We start from the raw sequence: 19,201 nt of genomic DNA, 5'->3' as shown, positions 1-19,201 counted from the left end.
GTATGAACGTGGGAGTGGATAGCAATGGAAGACTGAGAGAAGGGAGGAAATACTTTGTAAAATGTTTACTGAGACTCAGGAATATAATGGGTTGATGAGTTATTTGTCCTAAGAGAAGCTGTATATCTTTTCGAAAAAAAAGAGGCTTTGGTAAAAAAAACTACCCTTTATTTTAAAACTATTTGCTTGAGGAAAATGTCAAAATCTTACATTGGAGCAATGGCAAAGATATTATGTGGAATAGACTGTGAGTGGGAAAGCCTACAGTTCTCATCCAGAACAGATGGGGCTTATGGCCTGAGAACAGTAGAATATTAGTTCTGTTTAGTTAGCATCTATGGAAGCTAGATGCTGATTCTAGAATGGAGATCAAATCATCAGGGAATTGAATTGAAGAGTCAGTGAAACTCACTGTTGCGGCTTTTTTCAGTGTTTCCTTGGCTTACCTTTTCTTCACTGGCTTCCATTCTCTCCGACCTTTGCATGTTTACCCTTAACCAAAGTTGAATCATTGATTTGTTATTTTCTCTCTTTGGAGGCCCTGTGAGTTGTGCCTGGTTTTTTTTTTCCCCTTTGTCATTTCAGTTTATTAATGATGAGCTCTCCTATATGGCATACTGATTTTTATTGGCCTAGGATGTCAGTATATAGGCTGTAGTTTCCACAGCACTGATAACTTTTTCTTTTTTTTTAAGCACTGATAACTCTTTATCTACTCCTTTTCCCCAGTTTTCCAAGTCAGATCTCAATTTTTAGTTACTAAGGCTAAGCAAAAATCTCATCCTTAAACACAGCAATTGGAAGGGACCTTACACTAGAAGTAAGAAAACCCAGTGGAGCCCTGCCACTGCCCCAGTTTGCTTGGAGAACCTTTATCAATGACTTAATCTTCCTGAATTGCAGAGACCTCATTGATGAACTAAAGAAGTTGGATGAGTTTATTTTTAAAACCCCTTAACATTATTCAGCTAAAAACTTAACCATACATGTATTTAATTCCTTCGGATAGTTATGTCTGCTGCCATCAGTGGCGTTGAGAAGAATGCAGTAGGGGAATTGGGTTCCCAGGTGAACATCTTTAGGAGCAAGCATTGCAGCTGCCCCTTACTTGATTCGTGGAAGGCCATGTGCTATTGGGGTGTGTTTGTTTTGCTTTTTTGTTTTAATAAAGGAATTGGTATAAGGATGTACTTAGGAATCAGAAATATTAAGTGCATTTCCATGATGTACATGGCATCATGTCTTTTAGTTAAGTATTTTGTGGTAAAATCAGTATGGTCACTTCCTAAAACCTAGGGAAAGTTTGGTTTTCCATTTTTAGGCGTGGATCCCGCCTCAGGTTCCTATTGATCATACTCAGGCTACCAAATAAGCTGGTGTACGTGCTTATCTCACTCTAGCATCTACCTTGTTATCTCATAACCCCCCCCTTCCTCCCCAGCCTCTACCCTGTTTCTGAAACCAGTCTCTCTCTTTTTTTTTAATATTTTTTTTTATTGTATTATGTTAGTCACCATACAGTACATCCCTGGTTTTTGATGTAAAGTTCCATGATTCATTAGTTGCGTATAACACTCAGTGCACCATGCAATACGTGCCCTCCTTACTACCCATCACCAGTCTATCCCATTCCCCCACCCCCCCTCCCCTCTGAAGCCCTCAGTTTGTTTCTCAGAGTCCATAGTCTCTCATGCTTCATTCCCCCTTCTGATTCCTCCCCCTTTCTTTATCCCTTTCTTCCCCTACCAGATCTTCCTAGTTCTTATGTTCCATAGATGAGAGAAACCGTATGATAATTGTGTTTCTCTGCTTGACTTATTTAACTTAGCATTATCTCCTCCAGTGCCGTCCATGTTGCAGCAAATGTTGAGAATTCGTTCTTTCTGATAGCTGAGTAATATTCCATTGTATATATGGACCACAGCTTCTTAATCCAGTCATCTGTTGAAGGGCATCTCGGCTCCTTCCATGATTTGGCTATTGTGGACAATGCAGCTATGAACATTGGGGTGCATATGGCCCTTCTCTTTACTACGTCTGTATCTTTGGGGTAAACACCCAGTAGTGCAATGGCTGGGTCATAGGGTAGTTCAATTTTTAACTTTTTAAGGGACCTCCACACTGTTTTCCAGAGTGGCTGTACCAACTTGCATTCCCACCAACAATGTAGGAGGGATCCCCTTTCTCCACATCCTCTCCAACAATTGTTGTTTCTTGCCTTGTCTATCTTTGCCATTCTAACTGGCGTAAGGTGGTATCTCAGTGTGGTTTTGATTTGAATTTCCCTGATGGCTAATGATTTTGAACATTTTTTCATGTGTCTGTTAGCCATTTGTATGTCTTCATTGGAAAAGTGTCTGTTCATATCTTCTGCCCATTTTATGATTTGTTTATTTGTTTCTCGTGTATTGAGTTTGAGAAGTTCTTTGTAGATCTTGGATACCAGTCCTTTATCTGTGGTGTCCTTTGCAAATATATTCTCCCATTCCGTGGGCTGTCTCTTAGTTTTTTTGACTGTTTCCTTGGCTGTGCAGAAGCTCTTTATCCTGATAAAGTCCCATAAGTTCATTTTATCTTTTATTTCTCTTGCCTTTGGAGATGTGTCGTGAAAAAGGTTGCTCTGGCCGATGTCATAGAAGTTGTTGCCTATGTTCTCCTCTAGAATTTTGATGGATTCCTGTCTCACATTGAGGTCTTTCATCCATTTGGAGTTTATTTTTGTGTATGGTGTGAGAGAGTGGTCAAGTTTCATTCTTTTGCATGTAGCTGTCCAATTTTCCCAGCACCATTTATTGAAGAGACTGTCTTTTTTCCACCGGATGTTTTTTCCTGCTTTATCAAAGATTAGTTGCCCAAAGAGCCGAGGGTCCATTTCTGGGTTCTCTATTCTGTTCCATTGGTCGATGTGTCTGTTTTTGTGCCAGTATTTGCTGAATTATGGCTGAGGAATCTCCAGCCAAAACCATAAGGCAGAACAACTTCAAGCTTCACTTGACATTGCTCTTATATTCTGGAAAGACCTAAGATCCTTTATAGGGGCTAGTACTTGGCTCTCTATCATTATCAAGGCTTTGTAGCACAGAGCTGGGGCTGTTGAAAGGCACCACAGAGAACATGTTTTATTGTGCTTGGCTTTCCAACCCAGGTCTAAAAAGTTATCTGGTGCTCTGTTAGACCTTCAGTGGGTCAGAGATCTATGGCAACAGCCACTGCCAACTCCTTTTCAGCTGACCTGAAAGTTTTTTCTCTGAATGTGATTCCAGACCTTTCTCTGCCTCATAATCACATTTGTATATCTTTATTTTGGTCAGTGTATTCACTATACTGCTCCTTTTATCCCTGCTCAGATGGTCTCAAGAATACAAAACCAGTTTGATCTTGTTGCTCATTCACATAGCCTTTCAAGATACCTTTTTGGATTGGAATCCTAGGTTCACATTCTGATTTTGCATTATTTTCACCCTCTTTCTCCCAGACTGGTATCTTGATGGAGAAGGTGGACCAGTCATTCTAGTAGTGGGCTTTTCAGGGTTACTAAAGCCCCTCCACAACAAATTTGGATACAAATCCAGGCCTCCTACTTGCAGACATTTTGATAGACTGTAACCTAAGAAGGGTCACCTTGTGCCAGAAAGAGAAAATAGCTCCAATTAGTCCTACTGTTTTATATCCTAAATCAGGGGAAAGGTTTATCAGCCAATTTTATAGCTATTCTCCAACTCCAAAATACCAGCCACCACACCCCCAGGAAACTTAAAGCATGAAGCTCTGCTCTAATGTTATAATGATTGGCTGCTAACATAGTTCTCCACTATCTCCTGGCCTAAGCCTCAGTATTCTGTGGGATGGTCATTAATGGCCGTTTCCCAGCCATTCTGAGAATAGATGTTTTTCCCACTTACCTTTGTAGACACTTAATTCACTCTGTCTGCCTTAAGCCCTATGGCCCCTGTCATTCCTAAAGTGCTTTTGCTAACATTGATTCAAGTGCCATAGCACTCATTCAGTTGTTCATTGCACTTGCTTAACCTACACTGTAAGTTTGGTGGGAACAAGGGCTTTCTCCCTCACCATTTTATCTTCAAGTTTTAAAGCTGTGCCTAACGTTCAGTGGGCGCTCAGATATTCACTGAATAAATAAATGTGGGCATGTAAATAGGAACTGTGCCCTATTTGCCCTTAGACTTGCCTGCTCCCTAATTTTTGACCCTTTATCTAACTAGACCTGTAGTATGTCCTCTCTTCTACTCTACTTTCCCATATTGCTTCTGAATAACGTGATAGTTTTGCCCAGACAAACATGATTTTAATTTACATGCTGATTACAAATGATTGGAGGCAGAATAATCATTGCTGTATCCTTTCGTTTTACTGAAGGCTCAGGGAGGTCAAGTGAGACAGGATTATAGAGCAAATCTATATGCCTAATGATTGCTACTCTTGTCCTGTCCCTTGGCAGATTTACATCTTTGGTTGGATGTGGTCAATAAACATTATCCAGAAGCTTCTTTAAATTCTTGCCCATACCCAGGTTTCCTAAGCACCTGGAACCAGTCTAATAGCATTTCTCAGCTCTTGGAGAGTAATCTTGGGTTCCCACCTCCCACCACCACCACTTTATTCTTGGAATAAAGAATTTTAGATTAGGGAATATCAAGCTGATTTTAAAGTCCCAGCATTGTCATATTTGTCTAGTGAGATATGAGCGGAGCCTTGAGACATGCGTCCATTTAAGGAGGGGAAGGGGTGAGAGGACTATAGCTTAAAGAGGTTAAATTTGGGGCACTCTGTCTTTTAAGTTGAGGTGAAAGTAGGCAGTGGGGCAGGGCAAGAAGGATCCAGCAGGATGGGCAGAATAAAGATGCAAGAAAGAGGTATGGAAAGTAGTTTCTGTATCAAGGCGGAAGGGCTTTGAGCTTGAAGTACCCAACTTCAACAAAGAGTGAAGAAGAGAAATATGGAGACATACTAGTGAGAAGAAGGAAGTTGAGACAACTTGTGTCCGAGGAAGAAAGCAAGGCCCCTGCAAAAATGAGGTAGGCACAGAGGGACTTAGGGCATGAGGTGGGGGGAGGAATTTGAAGTAGGAAGTAACCATCCTGGGAGCTAGGGGATGCTCATGCGGATGAGTGCAGGGCTGGTGGAGCAGCAGTGATGGTCCCGCCAAGGTGGGATGGCGTAAGCTGAGAGCAGGCTGCCAGGTTTGGTGACTTCCACTGTAGTATCAGTGGTTTGAACTAGAATGTGTGGTAGGAGGACAGTGATTTGGTGAATCTCTACTAAGTGAGCAAAGCATACGGGTCAGGGAGCAAGGTCTGTGAGGGTCAAGAGTAGATAAACAGGAACTACGGGGCTAAAAGACCATGAGGACTGAGTGATGTGCATAAAGGTAAGGGTGAGATTAGACTTGGTCTGGGGAGAGGAGTAGATCAATATGTAAGTTTTCTTTTGTCACTTTGGAACCTGCAAATCACTATATAAAAATTACCATTCCTGCCCTATAGCTAAAGTGTGGCTCCATGTTCTTAATAGTTTTTTTTTTTTTTTCCTCCCCATCACTGTTAATTTCAGCACTGTGTTTTAGCTTCCCATTTGGCTTGACCATCTGGAGATTTCCCACCCTCTCCTGTTCTGAAGTCTGCCTTCTAACTCCTTTCATTTTAGTCTAGGTCAGTGATCCTCAGCCTTGGCTGCACGCTGGACTCTACGTGAGGAGCTTTAAAAAAAAAAGTGGGTGCCTGAGCCCCACTCCACAGAATCTGATTTAATTGGCCTGGGATTTTTTTTTTTTTTTTTAAGCTACCCAGGTGATCTTCCCACGTGTTCTCCCAGCTAGGTGTTTTCCAGGTGGAAGTAATGACTCCCATTAACGTGTCACTCATGTTGGGGACTACCCTGTGAACACAGGAGTACTTCTCTAACTAGGGTCGTATTACAAGCATGGCCAAGTATCAGGACTCTGGAGTCAGATGCCTGGGTTCCTCTCTGCTTTGTGATCCCAGGCAAGCTCTGTATCATCTAGAACCTTCAGTTTCCTAATAGGCTGATGAGAATAATCATAATAATGCCTGCAAAAGGGTTAAATCAGATAATGTAATATGCTTCTTAGCACAATGCCCAGCACGTAGATGTACTTAACAAATGTTAGTTATTTTGTTAACATTCTGGCTGTGATTGTATTAGCTTTTTTTCTAATAGGTGGTTTTTCTGTAGGACCACACAAGTTAAGCTTAATTTCTTCCACACAGTATGTATTTTGTATCTATACATTGCTTAATGAAGGAAAATTGTAGGCTATCTTGTTTTTAAATTAAAAAAAAAACTTTGTGACTGTAGTGATTACATGTAACAGGACTTAGTGTTACAGTAAAAAGATGGCAAGGGTTACTTTTCTAAATATTTAGCATGGTTTCCATTTGCTTGGTAAGAAAATAGCCACAGGGTGCCTCTGTCAGAAACCCACAGATTTCATTTCATAAGGGGCTGAGTGTGAAACGTGATTTTTCTAGAATCTCACTCTGGCAGGAACCTCCCCAATGATAATTCAGTTACATCTTTTACTTTTTCTCAGTACTGTTCATGTGACACCTCTGCAATATTTATGCTATGTAGTTATTGTTTTAAGTATTTTAAAAAATAAAGAAACATAATCTGCCCCTTCATGCCTGTCATTCAATCTGGCAAGTCCTTAGTGGGTAGTCCTTCCTTTCGGATGAACTGTCTGCCCCTACAACAAAATGATTATTCCAGAGGTAAAAACTCTTGCTAAAAACAACATTAAACTTCTAATGGATGTTAACATACTTGCATTTACAAGCAGTGAAATTTGTCCTCTTTGTGTTGTTATTTATGCAGCATTAACCTTTTTCTCCAGATCATTGAGACTGAAAATATGATGGACCGAATTGTGACTGGCTTGTCTGAGTCTAGTGTCAAGGTGCGGTTAGCTGCCGTCAGGTATGAGCTTTAAATGGTCTGAATAAAAACCCTTTGCCGTGTGTTTAACCTGTTTCCTTTCCGGACCTTCACCAAGTAAGCGCAGAATCCAAATGTTACTCGAAAGTATTCTCAGGTGAACTTATGCAGTGTATAACATCATTTAGCAGAGAAGCTAGCCTGGAAAGCCCATGAAGTCCTGAAGTAGTTGAATTAACACTGCCTATAGATATACTTGAAGCGCATATTAGTAATTAGTGAAATTCCAAGCAGTGTGTTTGAAAAGTAAAAGTTTTGGCTTCTTTTGAAGCTAATTTTGATTATTCTTTGTAGATGTTTGCACAGTTTATCTAGATCTGTGCAGCAGCTTCGAACCAGTTTCCAGGATCACGCTGTGTGGAAACCTTTAATGAAGGTAAGAAGAAAGCAGCAAGTAGCACCCATTCCCACAGAGCCTTTATAGTGAGCCGAGGTGCTGACAGCACTCCTGGTCTAGGAGTATGACTAGTTTTTGTGTGAAGGATTTTGGATGTTTATCTCCTCAGATCTGATATTTTAAGCATCTTTAGACCTGCAGAACGTGTTTCCAAGGTCAGCATCTCAAGCGTGACAGGGAAGCAGATGCCTAGTTTTCTTTTATTAAATAAAACTTTAGTTACTCATCTGATCTCCCTGTGTGTTTGGTCTTACACTTTAGGCTTCATCCAGAGTCTTTAATTTTTAGTTATAGAAAAGAAAGGAATCAGTCATTTAGGGGGTATAACCTGTTCTTAATCTTTTGGCAATCCCTGGGTATTTTTTTTTACCACAATGTTATCTCTTATTTCTCAACACGAAAATAACTTCTTCGGTATTATGTCTTTCCTTGAGGGCCAAAAAAAAAAGTGGTTTAGGTCAAATAAATCTGAATCAAGACTTAGATGAGGCATTCGGTTGCTGCTAATATTATCCCCTGATACATTACAGAACCGTGGGTCAACTTGGTCTCCATCTTTTTTTTTTTTTTTAAGTGATCATACACACCTTGCATTTAATCAACAGAAATTTTTATTTAAGGTTTTCGTTTTGGTTTTTGGTTTTCATTACCTACTGTGAAAACCTCTTAGGTGGAGTGAGGCTACCAGAATTTTTTTACTACAGAGCACTTGCCCTCATCTTAAAGCTTCAGGTTACAGTGTGGGCATCATTGTGGTAGAAAATAGTCAGAGGAGGCTTCAGGCAAGAATAATATGAAGTGGGCTTTGAAGGAAAAAGGAAGGCAGGAAGATTTTCCAGAGAGAGGAATAGCATGAGCAAAAATACTACATATGGTCCATGAAGGAAGCATAAGGATGTCTTCATGACTATAATAGAAGGGGTGTGGGGTATGATCACCGGGGGAAAGAGCGAGACCAGTGCTCTCTTTAGGAAAGCTATTTTGCTATGGGCACTTTTTCTTGTTTTAGATCACACCTTTTGCATAGCAATGTAATCTGGATTTATTGATTCTGTTCATTCAAGATTTTTTTAAATGCTTCCTAGTTCCCAAAATAACTTCCAAACATTTCGTCTGGAGCCATTTTCTCTAATTGCTCAGCTCAGTACCCCTGTATCATATGAATCAGAAATGGGGCAACATATTGTTTCTACCTAATTCTACCTAGACACAGGTTTAGTGAGCAATCTAGAAGGATTTTGTACACTTGGGTACATGTGAGTATAGTTACTATCAAACTACTACTTTGTTGCACAAAGTATAGTACTAAAAGCTTGAGCTTGGAAGTAAATCAGTGATATATTTCAAACACCTTTAGGTTTCTCTTAGTTTAAGGCTGTTTGCATGTCTATTGATTTTTTTCCCCTTTTGCTTTGCCATGTTTTCAACTATTGGTTAGCATACTACGGAAAAGTAGGCATTAGATTTTAATTAAAAATTTTATTTGTGATTATTTTTTTCCTTATTTTGGTAAAATTCTATTTGGTCAGTGTTAGATGTGAGCTTCTGAATTTCAGTGTTATATCTTATACCGTGTTGAGTAAATGCTTTTAAAATTTTTGTAGAATCTGTTCTGTTTTAGTTTATCATTAAGTGTTATCTCATTTGAAAATAAAACTTGATAAAAGCACATTAATCTCTATGTAACAAGAAGTAGTATTTTTAAAGCGAATTGTATTAAGCAAAGCAATGTTTTAAAGCCTTGGTAGGCACTTGCTTATTTCAAACAATGATTCTAAATAGTATAATTTTGGAAAATGATTATTTTTCTTAATTCACAAACATTCATTGAGCACCCCTTTTGTGCAGTGCCATTCAGTTGACATGGGCCAGGATAAATTAGACCATAGATTAGTCCGTCAAGAAGCTTAGATTTGTTAATAGAAAAAGAGATTGGCATGGCTGCACAAAGAATTTGAATAGTAGATAGTAATAAGGGTCCCAGGAGAGGTCAGAAACAAAAGGCTGGGGATATTCAGTGGAGGACAGAATGACTTCTGACTGAAGGGCTTCAAGGAGGCTTCTGGAATGGGGATGGCCTTAAAAAATGGGTAGGGTTTGTACCTGAGGGATAAAGGAAGGGCAATGGAAGGGAAGGGTTATATGATCTCAGAGGGGGTTGTGGGAGACACAGATGTCAGGATGCATAGTATATGAAATTTGATCTTCGTCAATTAGCTGACAGTTTACAGGAGAGTTAAAATGCAGGACAACTATTTCTGTTTTGTAATTCTTGCTTATTCTTAACTTGAGAACTTCAAACTTGATTTAGCTGAAGAAAGCAGGTCATACATTGAACTCTGAAGTTTTTTGTGATGATCCATTTCCAGTTTGTATAACAAGAGCTTGAAAGATTCCTTTTGGGATCATGAGTCTGATTCTGAGCCGATCCCAAGTGCACAGGATTTAGTTGAAGCGGACATTGCATTTAAGTGGTGGTGTTTATGAAGGCTTCACTCTTAGAAACAACAGGTTCTGATAATAGCTAATGGTGACTAACATTTGTCATTGTGCTATGTTGTCTTCTGAGTTGAGAGTCCATGGCAGTTAGTTTGCTATATACCTAGTATGTGCCTGATGATAACAATCACAACAATAAATTACCTTTGTAAAAACTTTATTTTTATAGCCATTACCGTGTGCCAGTTACTGTTCTAAAATCTTTTCATATCTTAATTCTTACAACAATATCATCATCCCTATTTTATAGCCAAGGAATTCATACACTTCATATTTGAGCTGAAATTTGCATTCAGGAAGTCTGTGTTCTTTACTCCCATGTTATATTGCTTCCCTTAACATTCACCATATCACATTTAATCTTAAAAATTCCTGTCAAGGAGGTGCTGTTTTCTTCAATTCAGAGACTCAAAGAGGTTAAGAAATATGCTTAAGTTCAAACAACTAGTAAGTGGAGAGGAGGGTGGGAACCAGGGCTGTGATTCCAGGGCTGAAAATCAGTCCCCACAGTATAGTAGCTTGACTCATCCCTGGTTTTGGCCAGACAAGTCCTTCTAGAGACACACATCAGAACGTTTCAGGCTCTGGGGCAATTTGTGGTTTCATAAGTGGCCTCATATGATGGAGTAAATTGAACTAACTTGTCCTAAAGCAGTCCCATGGTATTCACACTTTTTGTATAGAGCACCCCCTCCCTGACTTACGTGTTTATCTCTTTCTGTGCAGCACCTCCCATCCTGGCAGTGGGGCTGTAGCTTCTCCAGCAAGATAGGTGTGAGGGCCTTAGTCATAATTAGAGCACCAGGTAAAGTTTGACATGATCACAAGTGGATCTTTCCTAACTATCTGATATGAAAAGTCAAGTTGAAAGATAAATTGTTTTTGGTTCTCCTTTGTTCTTATGATCTCACCTCCATCGTTCCAAACCATTAATAGCATCCCTTTTTTAAATTCCATAGGTTTTACAAAATGCACCAGATGAAATCCTAGTAGTAGCATCTTCCATGCTATGTAATCTTCTTCTTGAATTTTCTCCAAGCAAAGAGGTTAGTATCGATTTTCTCTTCCCAGACTTTGCCCAGTCTACCTAGAGCTTAGTCAAATAATTTTCACAGGTTGACTTTGAAATTTCAGGATTGGGGTGTAAAAACTACTTCTGTGGGGGGGCGCCTGGGTGACTCAGTCAGTTAAGTGTCTGACTCTTGGTTTCGGCTCAGGTCATGATCTCAGGATCATGGGATCCAGCCCCGTGTCGGGCTCCACACTCAGCAAGGAGTCTGCTTGAGATTCTCTCCTCCCTCTGCCCCTCCCCCCGGCTCATTCTCTCTCTCAAATAAATAAATAAATCTTTAAAAAAAACAAAACTACTTCTGAATTGTTTGGGGTTTTGTGTGCAAATAAAATCATTTTAAAATGTGATTTAATTTCCTATTCTCCCTTTTCTGCCTGGCATATGCAACTTATTTAAAAGATATTTTAGCTCTCAGTTAATCTAAACTGCCTACAACTACAAATGTAATTACAAAAGTAATAGATTATTTTCAAAATGTATATGCTAAAGAATAAATTAAGGGTCAATTTTTTTTTAAAGATTTTATTTATTTATTTGACAGAGATAGAGACAGCCAGCGAGAGAGGGAACACAAGCAGGGAGAGTGGGAGAGGAAGAAGCAGGCTCCCAGCGGAGGAGCCTGATGTGGGGCTCAATCCCACAACGCCAGGATCACTCCCTGAGCCGAAGGCAGACGCTTAACCGCTGTGCCACTCAGGCGCCCCAAGGGTCAATTTTCTAAACCAGGATTGTAAATCATTTCAGGGAGATAACTGCTGGCATTGGAAAATCATCTTTTTACCTTTTCTTTCCCCCCCAGGGAGAGAGAGAGAGGGTGAGGGGACGGGCAGACAGAGAGGGAGAGAGACAATCTTAAGTAGGCTCCACGCTGATCATGGAGCCCGACGTGGGGCTCAGTCTCACAACCCTGAGCCAAACCTGAGCCAAAATCAAGAGTCAGATGCTTAACTGACTGTGCCACCCCGGTGCCCCAGAAAAATTATCTTTTTAATATTTAATGTTAGTGGTAGTTGTTTGGGTAGGGATTACATGTGGAGATATTTTTTCCCTTTTATACATTTTATAAGTTATTTGAGCATGTATTGTCTTTATACTGGGAAAACTACAATAAGCTTTAATAAAGGAGACAAGGGAACCTTATAGAGTGAGTTTCATCATGTTAAAATATCTCTGGTCTGCCTAATTGTGAGCTGAGGTTTAGACACTATCCTTTATTTAGTAGTTCCAATTTTGTTGAATTTCCTTTCAGCATAGTAACACCTGTAGGCTTCTGACTGGTAATTAGGAAGGCATTTAGTAACAAGGTGGAGGTTCAGAGACAGTTATTCGGCAAGCAAAAATCTTGGAACATAAGGGGAGAGACTGGTAGTTACTCTGAAGGAAGGGAAGGTCTAGACAGGATGCCAGTTTCCATCTGTTTTCCTCTGCTCCAGTGATGGGGGTCTTGGCATGATGATGATCTGGTTGCAGTCAGTACTATACCATTAATCATCCGAACAGCACTTGTATTCCCTCAGATCCACTTTCAGCATGTATAGTTAGGGTCTTGTTAGAAGTAAGGTAGATGAGCTCAGGTGTAGGGTCAATAATATGATTTTTTTTATATTAAAAATAAACTGGATCCTGAACTGGAAGAGAAGGAAATGCTATAAAACACCTATTAGGCAGTTGACAAAATTGGCATACGCTATAGATTTGATAAAAGTATTGTTTTAATGTTAACCTCTCTGAATTTGGTAACTGTTCTGTGATTCTAAGACAATATCCTTGTTCTTAGGAAATACACATTGAAGTATTAAGGGTAAAGGGGCATGACATATATGCTCTACTTTCAAATGGTTTAGAAAAAGATGAATAATGTGGATATGGGCATACAGAAGGAGAGAGAGAATGATAAATATGGCAAAATGTTAGTAATTGTTTAATCTGGGTAAAGAATATGTGGTGGAAGCACCTTATATTATTCTTGCTACTTCATAAGTTTAAACTTACTTCAAAATAAAAAACAAAACAGGAGGTGGGAAGAAGGGCCGAATGGATGAAGGGGAGAGGGAGATACAGGCTTCCAGTTATGGAATGAATAGTTCTTGTGAATAACAGGGATTGCAGTACCGCTGTATGGTGATACATGGTAGCTACACTTGTGGGGAGCACAGCATAGTGTATAAACCTGTCAAATCATTATGTTGTACATCTGAAACTAATGTAACATTGTCAACTATACTCAGAAAAGAAATTTTTAAAAAGAAACAAAACCAATTTGTACAAGTAGAGGAATGTGTATCCTTCTTCAGAATGTCATCTTGAAAGTCACTGCCCTTTTTCTTCCTATGTAAGTCTGAATTGCTTAAGACAGTTCTAGAGTCCACTTGAAAGGGGGCCTTTTAAGCATTCATTGGTGCCAGTAGATCAGTCCTCAAAGGTGTGAATTTTTTAGAAATTATCAAACCCTGTTCTCAGCCAAGGATCATAAATAAAATGAGTAGTCAGGCTAAAGCATGCTATTTTAGGGGTAGAATGTGATAGGACTATAAAAGTATACAGCTGTTTTGCTTGTATGATTGATAGATAGTCCTGAAAGTAGTTCGAAAAGATGGATTCTGCAGCATGTTTGGAATAACATTGACAGTTTGGAAAGAAGACAGTTTGGTTATGTCAGTTCCATGTAAACCAGCCATGTTGTCATAGTCCCAGCATGTAAAGAACACATGGGATACACCCGTGCGCCACGCAGGTGCTCTCAAAAGACAGAACGAGAGTGTGGAATTAGATAGTGGAATCATAAGGGCATGTGCAAAACGTACAGAAATTAGGACAGCTCCTGAGTCTTTCAGAGCTACAAAGAAAAGAGAAATGATTGGGATGATTTTGGTTTTTTAATTTGTGGGAGACCTAATTGTTCTTGCCCTTCTTGTGGTAGTTTTTATGTCCACCTCAGTCCCTGCTTTGCGAAGGTTGCCTGGAATTGGGTGAGAGTTAGAAGGAAATCATAAGCAGAGTGCCAGGGTTTATGCACATTTAGTCAAAAACCTGACTTTAAAACTGCTTTTTTTCCTTTCCAATCACAGCCAATTTTAGAATCTGGAGCTGTAGAACTACTTTGTGGATTAACCCAAAGTGAAAATCCTGCTTTGCGAGTGAATGGAATTTGGGCTTTAATGGTATGTTTTACTCTTTTATATAAGTTGTCATGGGTAAAGGGCATGGGGCTGTTATCAAAGTTAAAACTAAAGAATATGTTATTTGAAATGTCTGAAATTTGCTTTTTAATAAATGTCGCTATTTTGGCCCAGTTTTCTAATGACCTCAGACCTAGAAGACTTAGTATTCAGCTTTTGGATTTGAATATAAGCAAGTTGTGTGACCACTGTGTCCCACAGTTCTCCTGTTTATTATTAAGAAAAGCAGACAGGTGTTAAAATTGGACATCTAATTTGGGAAAAAACAAATTTTCCTCATCATGAATATAGTGATAACCTGCCTAGAGCTACCTGCTTGACAGAGTCTTTTCATGTCTCCTGTGCTCTTTGTAACAGTTCTGAAATAAGCTAGGGAGTATTCATATTTTACAGACGAGTGAACTAAGCATAGAGTGATTAAATAACTTTCCCAAGGCAACAGAATTGATGCATAATTGCTTAATAATTCCTTAAAAATTTCGAGTAAATAATTTATAATCTAAATTATAAAACTATATAACTATGAAGTCGAAACTATATAACAAGATTTATTAAAATACATTGAAATTAAAATTTACATGGATTTCTTCAAATATAATTATGGTAGTTATAGTTTAATTGCTATGTACCAGACGCTAAGCAATGTGTTTATCTCTAATTGTTATCTCTAATTCTTATTTTAAGTTATATTGGTTTATATCCACCTCACAATTGGGAATCTGGGACTTAGAGGGTAGATGAATCATACAAGATGTCACAGCTAAAAAGTGATGACAATGGGTTCTGAACCTGATTCAAAGTCTTATTCTTTTCCCTGTTCTGAGTATATCTGCTGTCTTTTCACACAAACTTTGGGATAGAAATAATCATCTAAGAAAGTACCAAATCCAGTAGTTTCTGTTATTTTTCTCCTAAACTTTGTGTTAGCTTTTAGCACTTCTCTTTCTTGAAACTCTTTCCCAGGACTTAATTTTTTTTTTACCTCACTTTCTACCTAGCCCCTTTTTCAGCCTCCTTCTTAGGAATATTTCCCCAGTTTCAATTCCCAGTTTCCAATTTCCTTTACACTTCAGTTTCAGGGACTTCATCTACTCTCATGGTTTCAGCTCCCCTTAATAGAAGTTACTTTGAAATATACATACCCAGACGTAATTGTTCCCTGTTCCCCAGGTCTATCACTTAAATGGCGTGTGAGACTTCATTTGAGGCCTCCCTGACATGTACAATTTTGTTGTTGAAAATTGAACTTATCATCCCACTTCTCAAATCCATATTAACTATCTTATTCTCATCAGTTACCATATAACCAGCTGCTTTCTTCTTTGTCCACCAAGTATAAAGCCCTGGAATCATTTGCGGGTTGGGTCTCTTGACACCAGCCCAGTCAGTACTCTTTCTCTCTGCCATGCTGCCTCACATTATTAGGTAACTTGACCTTTTGCATGTTTTAGCTCCTTAATTTTAGAAATAAGGCTGGGAGCGCCTGAGTAGCTCAATCTGTTAAGCGTCCAACTCTTGATTTCGGCTCAGGTCATGAGCTCAGGGTCATGAGATTGAGCCCCACCTCGGGCTCTGTGCTCAGGGAGGAAATCTGCTTCAGATTCTCTCTCCCTGTCCCTCTACCCCTCCCCCTACTCACACTTGCCTTTTCTCTCTCTCTCTCAAATAAATAAATAAAATCTTAAAAAAAAAAAAAGTTCCTGTAGGGCAATAACCACATATTTTATAGTAAGCCTCTAGTTTACAAAAGATTTTTATACCAAAAGTTGATTTATGAGTTATTTGGCATTTGCTGTGTTTTTGTTTTCTTCAGACATGTTATTATAGCTTCAGGTTAAGCTGGGGTAATCCACAATATGTCCAGGAAGGAGAAAAAGAAGCAAAAAAGATACCAGCCATCTGGGGTTGCTAGTAGCTTGCATACACTTCCTACCCTTGGAGAGCTTCCTGTGTAATGTAGACCTGCCTTATCAGCACCTAGCATAGCATTGTGAATACAGTAGGTGTTTCAGTGCCAGTAAAGTTAACAAAACCCACTACTTATTTTCACCATAATAAGGGAGTGCTTTTTAGTCATTCTCAAAATGGGTGGCATAGGATAGTTACTAGTAGTAATTTTGTTATTAAAGTACACAGAAGGTGGGGTGCTTGGGTGGCTTAGTGGGTTAAGCATCTGACTCTTGATCTCAGCTCAGGTCTTGATCTCAGGGTCGTGAGTTCAAGCCCCACGTTGGGCTCCACACTGGGTGTGGAGCCTACTTTAAAAAAAAAAAATAGTGCACAGAGGAACCAGAAACGTTTCTGAAAAGTAACCAAGCTCATAGATACAGATAACAGATCAGTGGTTGCCAGAGGCAGGGAATGGGAGGTGGGAGAAATGGGTGAATTGTTTTTTCATTTGGGTTTTTTTTTGGGGGGGGGTTGTTTGTTTGCTTTCTTTTTTTCAGTTTAAATAAATTAACTTTTTTTAAAGATTTTTANCAGTGGTTGCCAGAGGCAGGGAATGGGAGGTGGGAGAAATGGGTGAATTGTTTTTTCATTTGGGTTTTTTTTGGGGGGGGGGGTTGTTTGTTTGCTTTCTTTTTTTCAGTTTAAATAAATTAACTTTTTTTAAAGATTTTTTATTTATTTATTTGACAGAGACAGCCAGCGAGAGAGGGAACACAAGCAAGGGAAGTGGGAGAGGAAGAAGCAGGCTCCTAGTGGAGGAGCCTGACGTGGGGCTCGATCCCAGAACGCTGGGATCACGCCCTGAGCCGAAGGCAGACGCTTAACGACTATGCCACCCAGGCGCCCCAAATAAGTTAATAATTTTTTAAAAGAAACAGTAGATTTTGAATTTATTGGACAAATCTTAAGACACTGAAATGCTCATATCAGTAAGTTGTCCTATTCCTTATACAGGAATATATATAGGATTGATAGCTATTTTTCTCTTGACAGAATTATAGGTAATTAACGGGAATCAGAAAAATAATGTGACTTAAGTTATCTGCAGCTTCTGTTTGTACTTTGAAAATTGTCAGTTACTATCAAAATATAATTTAATAAAGCAAATTAAACATTATTTTTGAAATTTCTTTAATCCTTTCAGAATATGGCCTTTCAGGCTGAACAAAAAATAAAAGCAGATATTTTACGAAGTTTGAGTACTGAACAGCTGTTCCGGTTATTATCAGATTCAGATTTGAATGTGCTGATGAAAACATTGGGACTTCTTAGAAATCTCCTCTCTACTCGGCCTGTAAGTAAAATCATCCAGGTTTCCACATTAGCTGCCCCTGCATATGCAATGCAAAACATTGCCCTCCCTCACTTCTCCCATCAACATCTGCTCAGAAGTGTGATTCAAATGCTATCCCTTCCCAGAGAACTGAGAAGTTGATATCTAGACCTGTCACCTTCATAGGTGATCTGGGAGGTGCTTTACCATATAGCCACCTGACCCTCCACTCCTACACTGCCTGTCCTGTCTCCCTCTCCTTACTCCATGCTGGATATGAGCTTGCCTTGATTTGTTACTTTATTCTTACTTGATTTGCTGGCTAGAATGGGTTTTCTCATATGCCTAAATCACTTACTCCTGGGGCCACTGCTTCTTTCCCTCTAGAGAATCCTTCTTAATGTTATTCCATGGACTAATCCCCACGCTGCCAACATTTACTGGACTGACCTCTGAAGATGTCAGTGTAGGGAACGGTGGGTATATATCAAAGCAGGAGAGGCTGAGCCTTTTTCTGGGGTCCCTCTTGCTGTTCCCTGAGCAACAGTGTCAGTGGCCTTCAGATAGATGAAGAAACGGGTGGTTCCTTTGTGCCTCACTTGTTTTCTGAGCCTTCTTTGTACATTTGTACCCCAGGGTATTAGTAAATCTGTGCCATATTTTCCATGTCTCTGTCTTCTCTCCATTCTCCATCCATTTTTAAAGTTCCTTTTTCTTTAATATCTTTGGGCTTGAGGATCCCCAGTAATTGTTTTTCTGTGTCCTATCAGGCCAAGTCTATGTTCTTTTTAAACTTCAAGTCATAAATACACACACACAGAAGGCAAAATGCAGTTTTATGCTATAATAAACACTATTCTTTGGCACCTAGTTCCGTATGCAATGGTGTTCTCTTTCAGGCAGTTGCGCGTTATGTTGTTTAACTTAGAAGCTTTCTGTTCCTTTTTGTGATCTTTTTCTTTGTTCCCCAGATGATAACTGTGGATTTCCCATTGTTTTTGCAGCATATAGATAAAATAATGAGTACTCATGGAAAGCAGATTATGCAAGCTGTCACCCTTATTCTGGAAGGGGAGCATAACATTGAGGTCAAAGAGCAGGTATGTGTTCCCCCCCTTTTTTTTTCCACTCATTTATTTCCCCCTGAGGAATATCTTCTGAGTGTGAATACCAAGAAGGATCTTCATTAGGAGTCTCCTGAAATATTCAAATCTGCCAACGACAGAGTGCTGAGATGGAAGATACTCTAGAGACAAGAAAGATTTGAGGAGAATGATCCTCCACCACCCCTGATTCTTCTCCCAAAATAGAAGAAAATATTACCAGAATCTATAGTTTCACCCTCTGTGTCATGCACTGTAGACACTGTCCCTGTCTCCATAGGGATACCACCTTCGATCATCCTAGACTGAGTCCACTCTCTCAGAGTCGTCATTTCCAGCTCTCTATATCCACCATGCTCTGAACTCAAATTCCTGCAACACCCTGATCAAATAATCCCTTATGCTGGAGTCATTTTTCGTTTTTTTATTCTAATGTATCCCTATTCTTTATTCCTATCCCATACTTGTACTTTCTGTTGTCTTTCAGTAGGGCAGGTGTAGGATAGGCATAAAAATACAGAGGCTATGCATTCATCAGGGGATAGTTTTAGAATTACTTTTCTGTATTTTCTTGGACTTATTATAGTTTTTTTAACATAGTATATGTTTTGTCATAAAAAGAAAGGTCACCCACAAACTTTAATTTCTAATACAAGATCTGAGGCAACGGTAATGTTCAACTTTCTGACATAGATGTTGGCTACATGATGTGTTTACTTTTAAAATTCATTGAGCTGTATACTTATATGTGTG

The 19,201-nt window shown here is 39.3% G+C and overlaps 1 protein-coding gene across 6 annotated transcripts in view; it reads left to right on the top strand.

Moving 5' to 3' along the window:
- The window catches only part of ARMC8 (armadillo repeat containing 8), a 105,880-nt gene that overhangs the window by 70,495 nt on the left and 16,184 nt on the right, over window positions 1–19,201 (top strand). For all 6 annotated transcript variants that reach the window (XM_034661941.1, XM_034661942.1, XM_034661939.1 and 3 more), the window contains 6 exons: window positions 6,875–6,957; window positions 7,270–7,351; window positions 10,831–10,917; window positions 14,012–14,104; window positions 17,217–17,366; window positions 18,350–18,445. In XM_034661941.1, the coding sequence (XP_034517832.1) occupies window positions 6,875–6,957; window positions 7,270–7,351; window positions 10,831–10,917; window positions 14,012–14,104; window positions 17,217–17,366; window positions 18,350–18,445 (591 nt within the window). The remainder of the gene's footprint in view (window positions 1–6,874; window positions 6,958–7,269; window positions 7,352–10,830; window positions 10,918–14,011; window positions 14,105–17,216; window positions 17,367–18,349; window positions 18,446–19,201) is intronic.

Source organism: Ailuropoda melanoleuca, chromosome 6, assembly GCF_002007445.2.
Source record: "Ailuropoda melanoleuca isolate Jingjing chromosome 6, ASM200744v2, whole genome shotgun sequence".
Taxonomy (NCBI): Eukaryota; Metazoa; Chordata; class Mammalia; order Carnivora; family Ursidae; genus Ailuropoda; species Ailuropoda melanoleuca.
The sequence above is the reverse complement of the archived record's forward strand: the minus strand, read 5'-3'. Positions and strand labels throughout refer to the sequence as shown.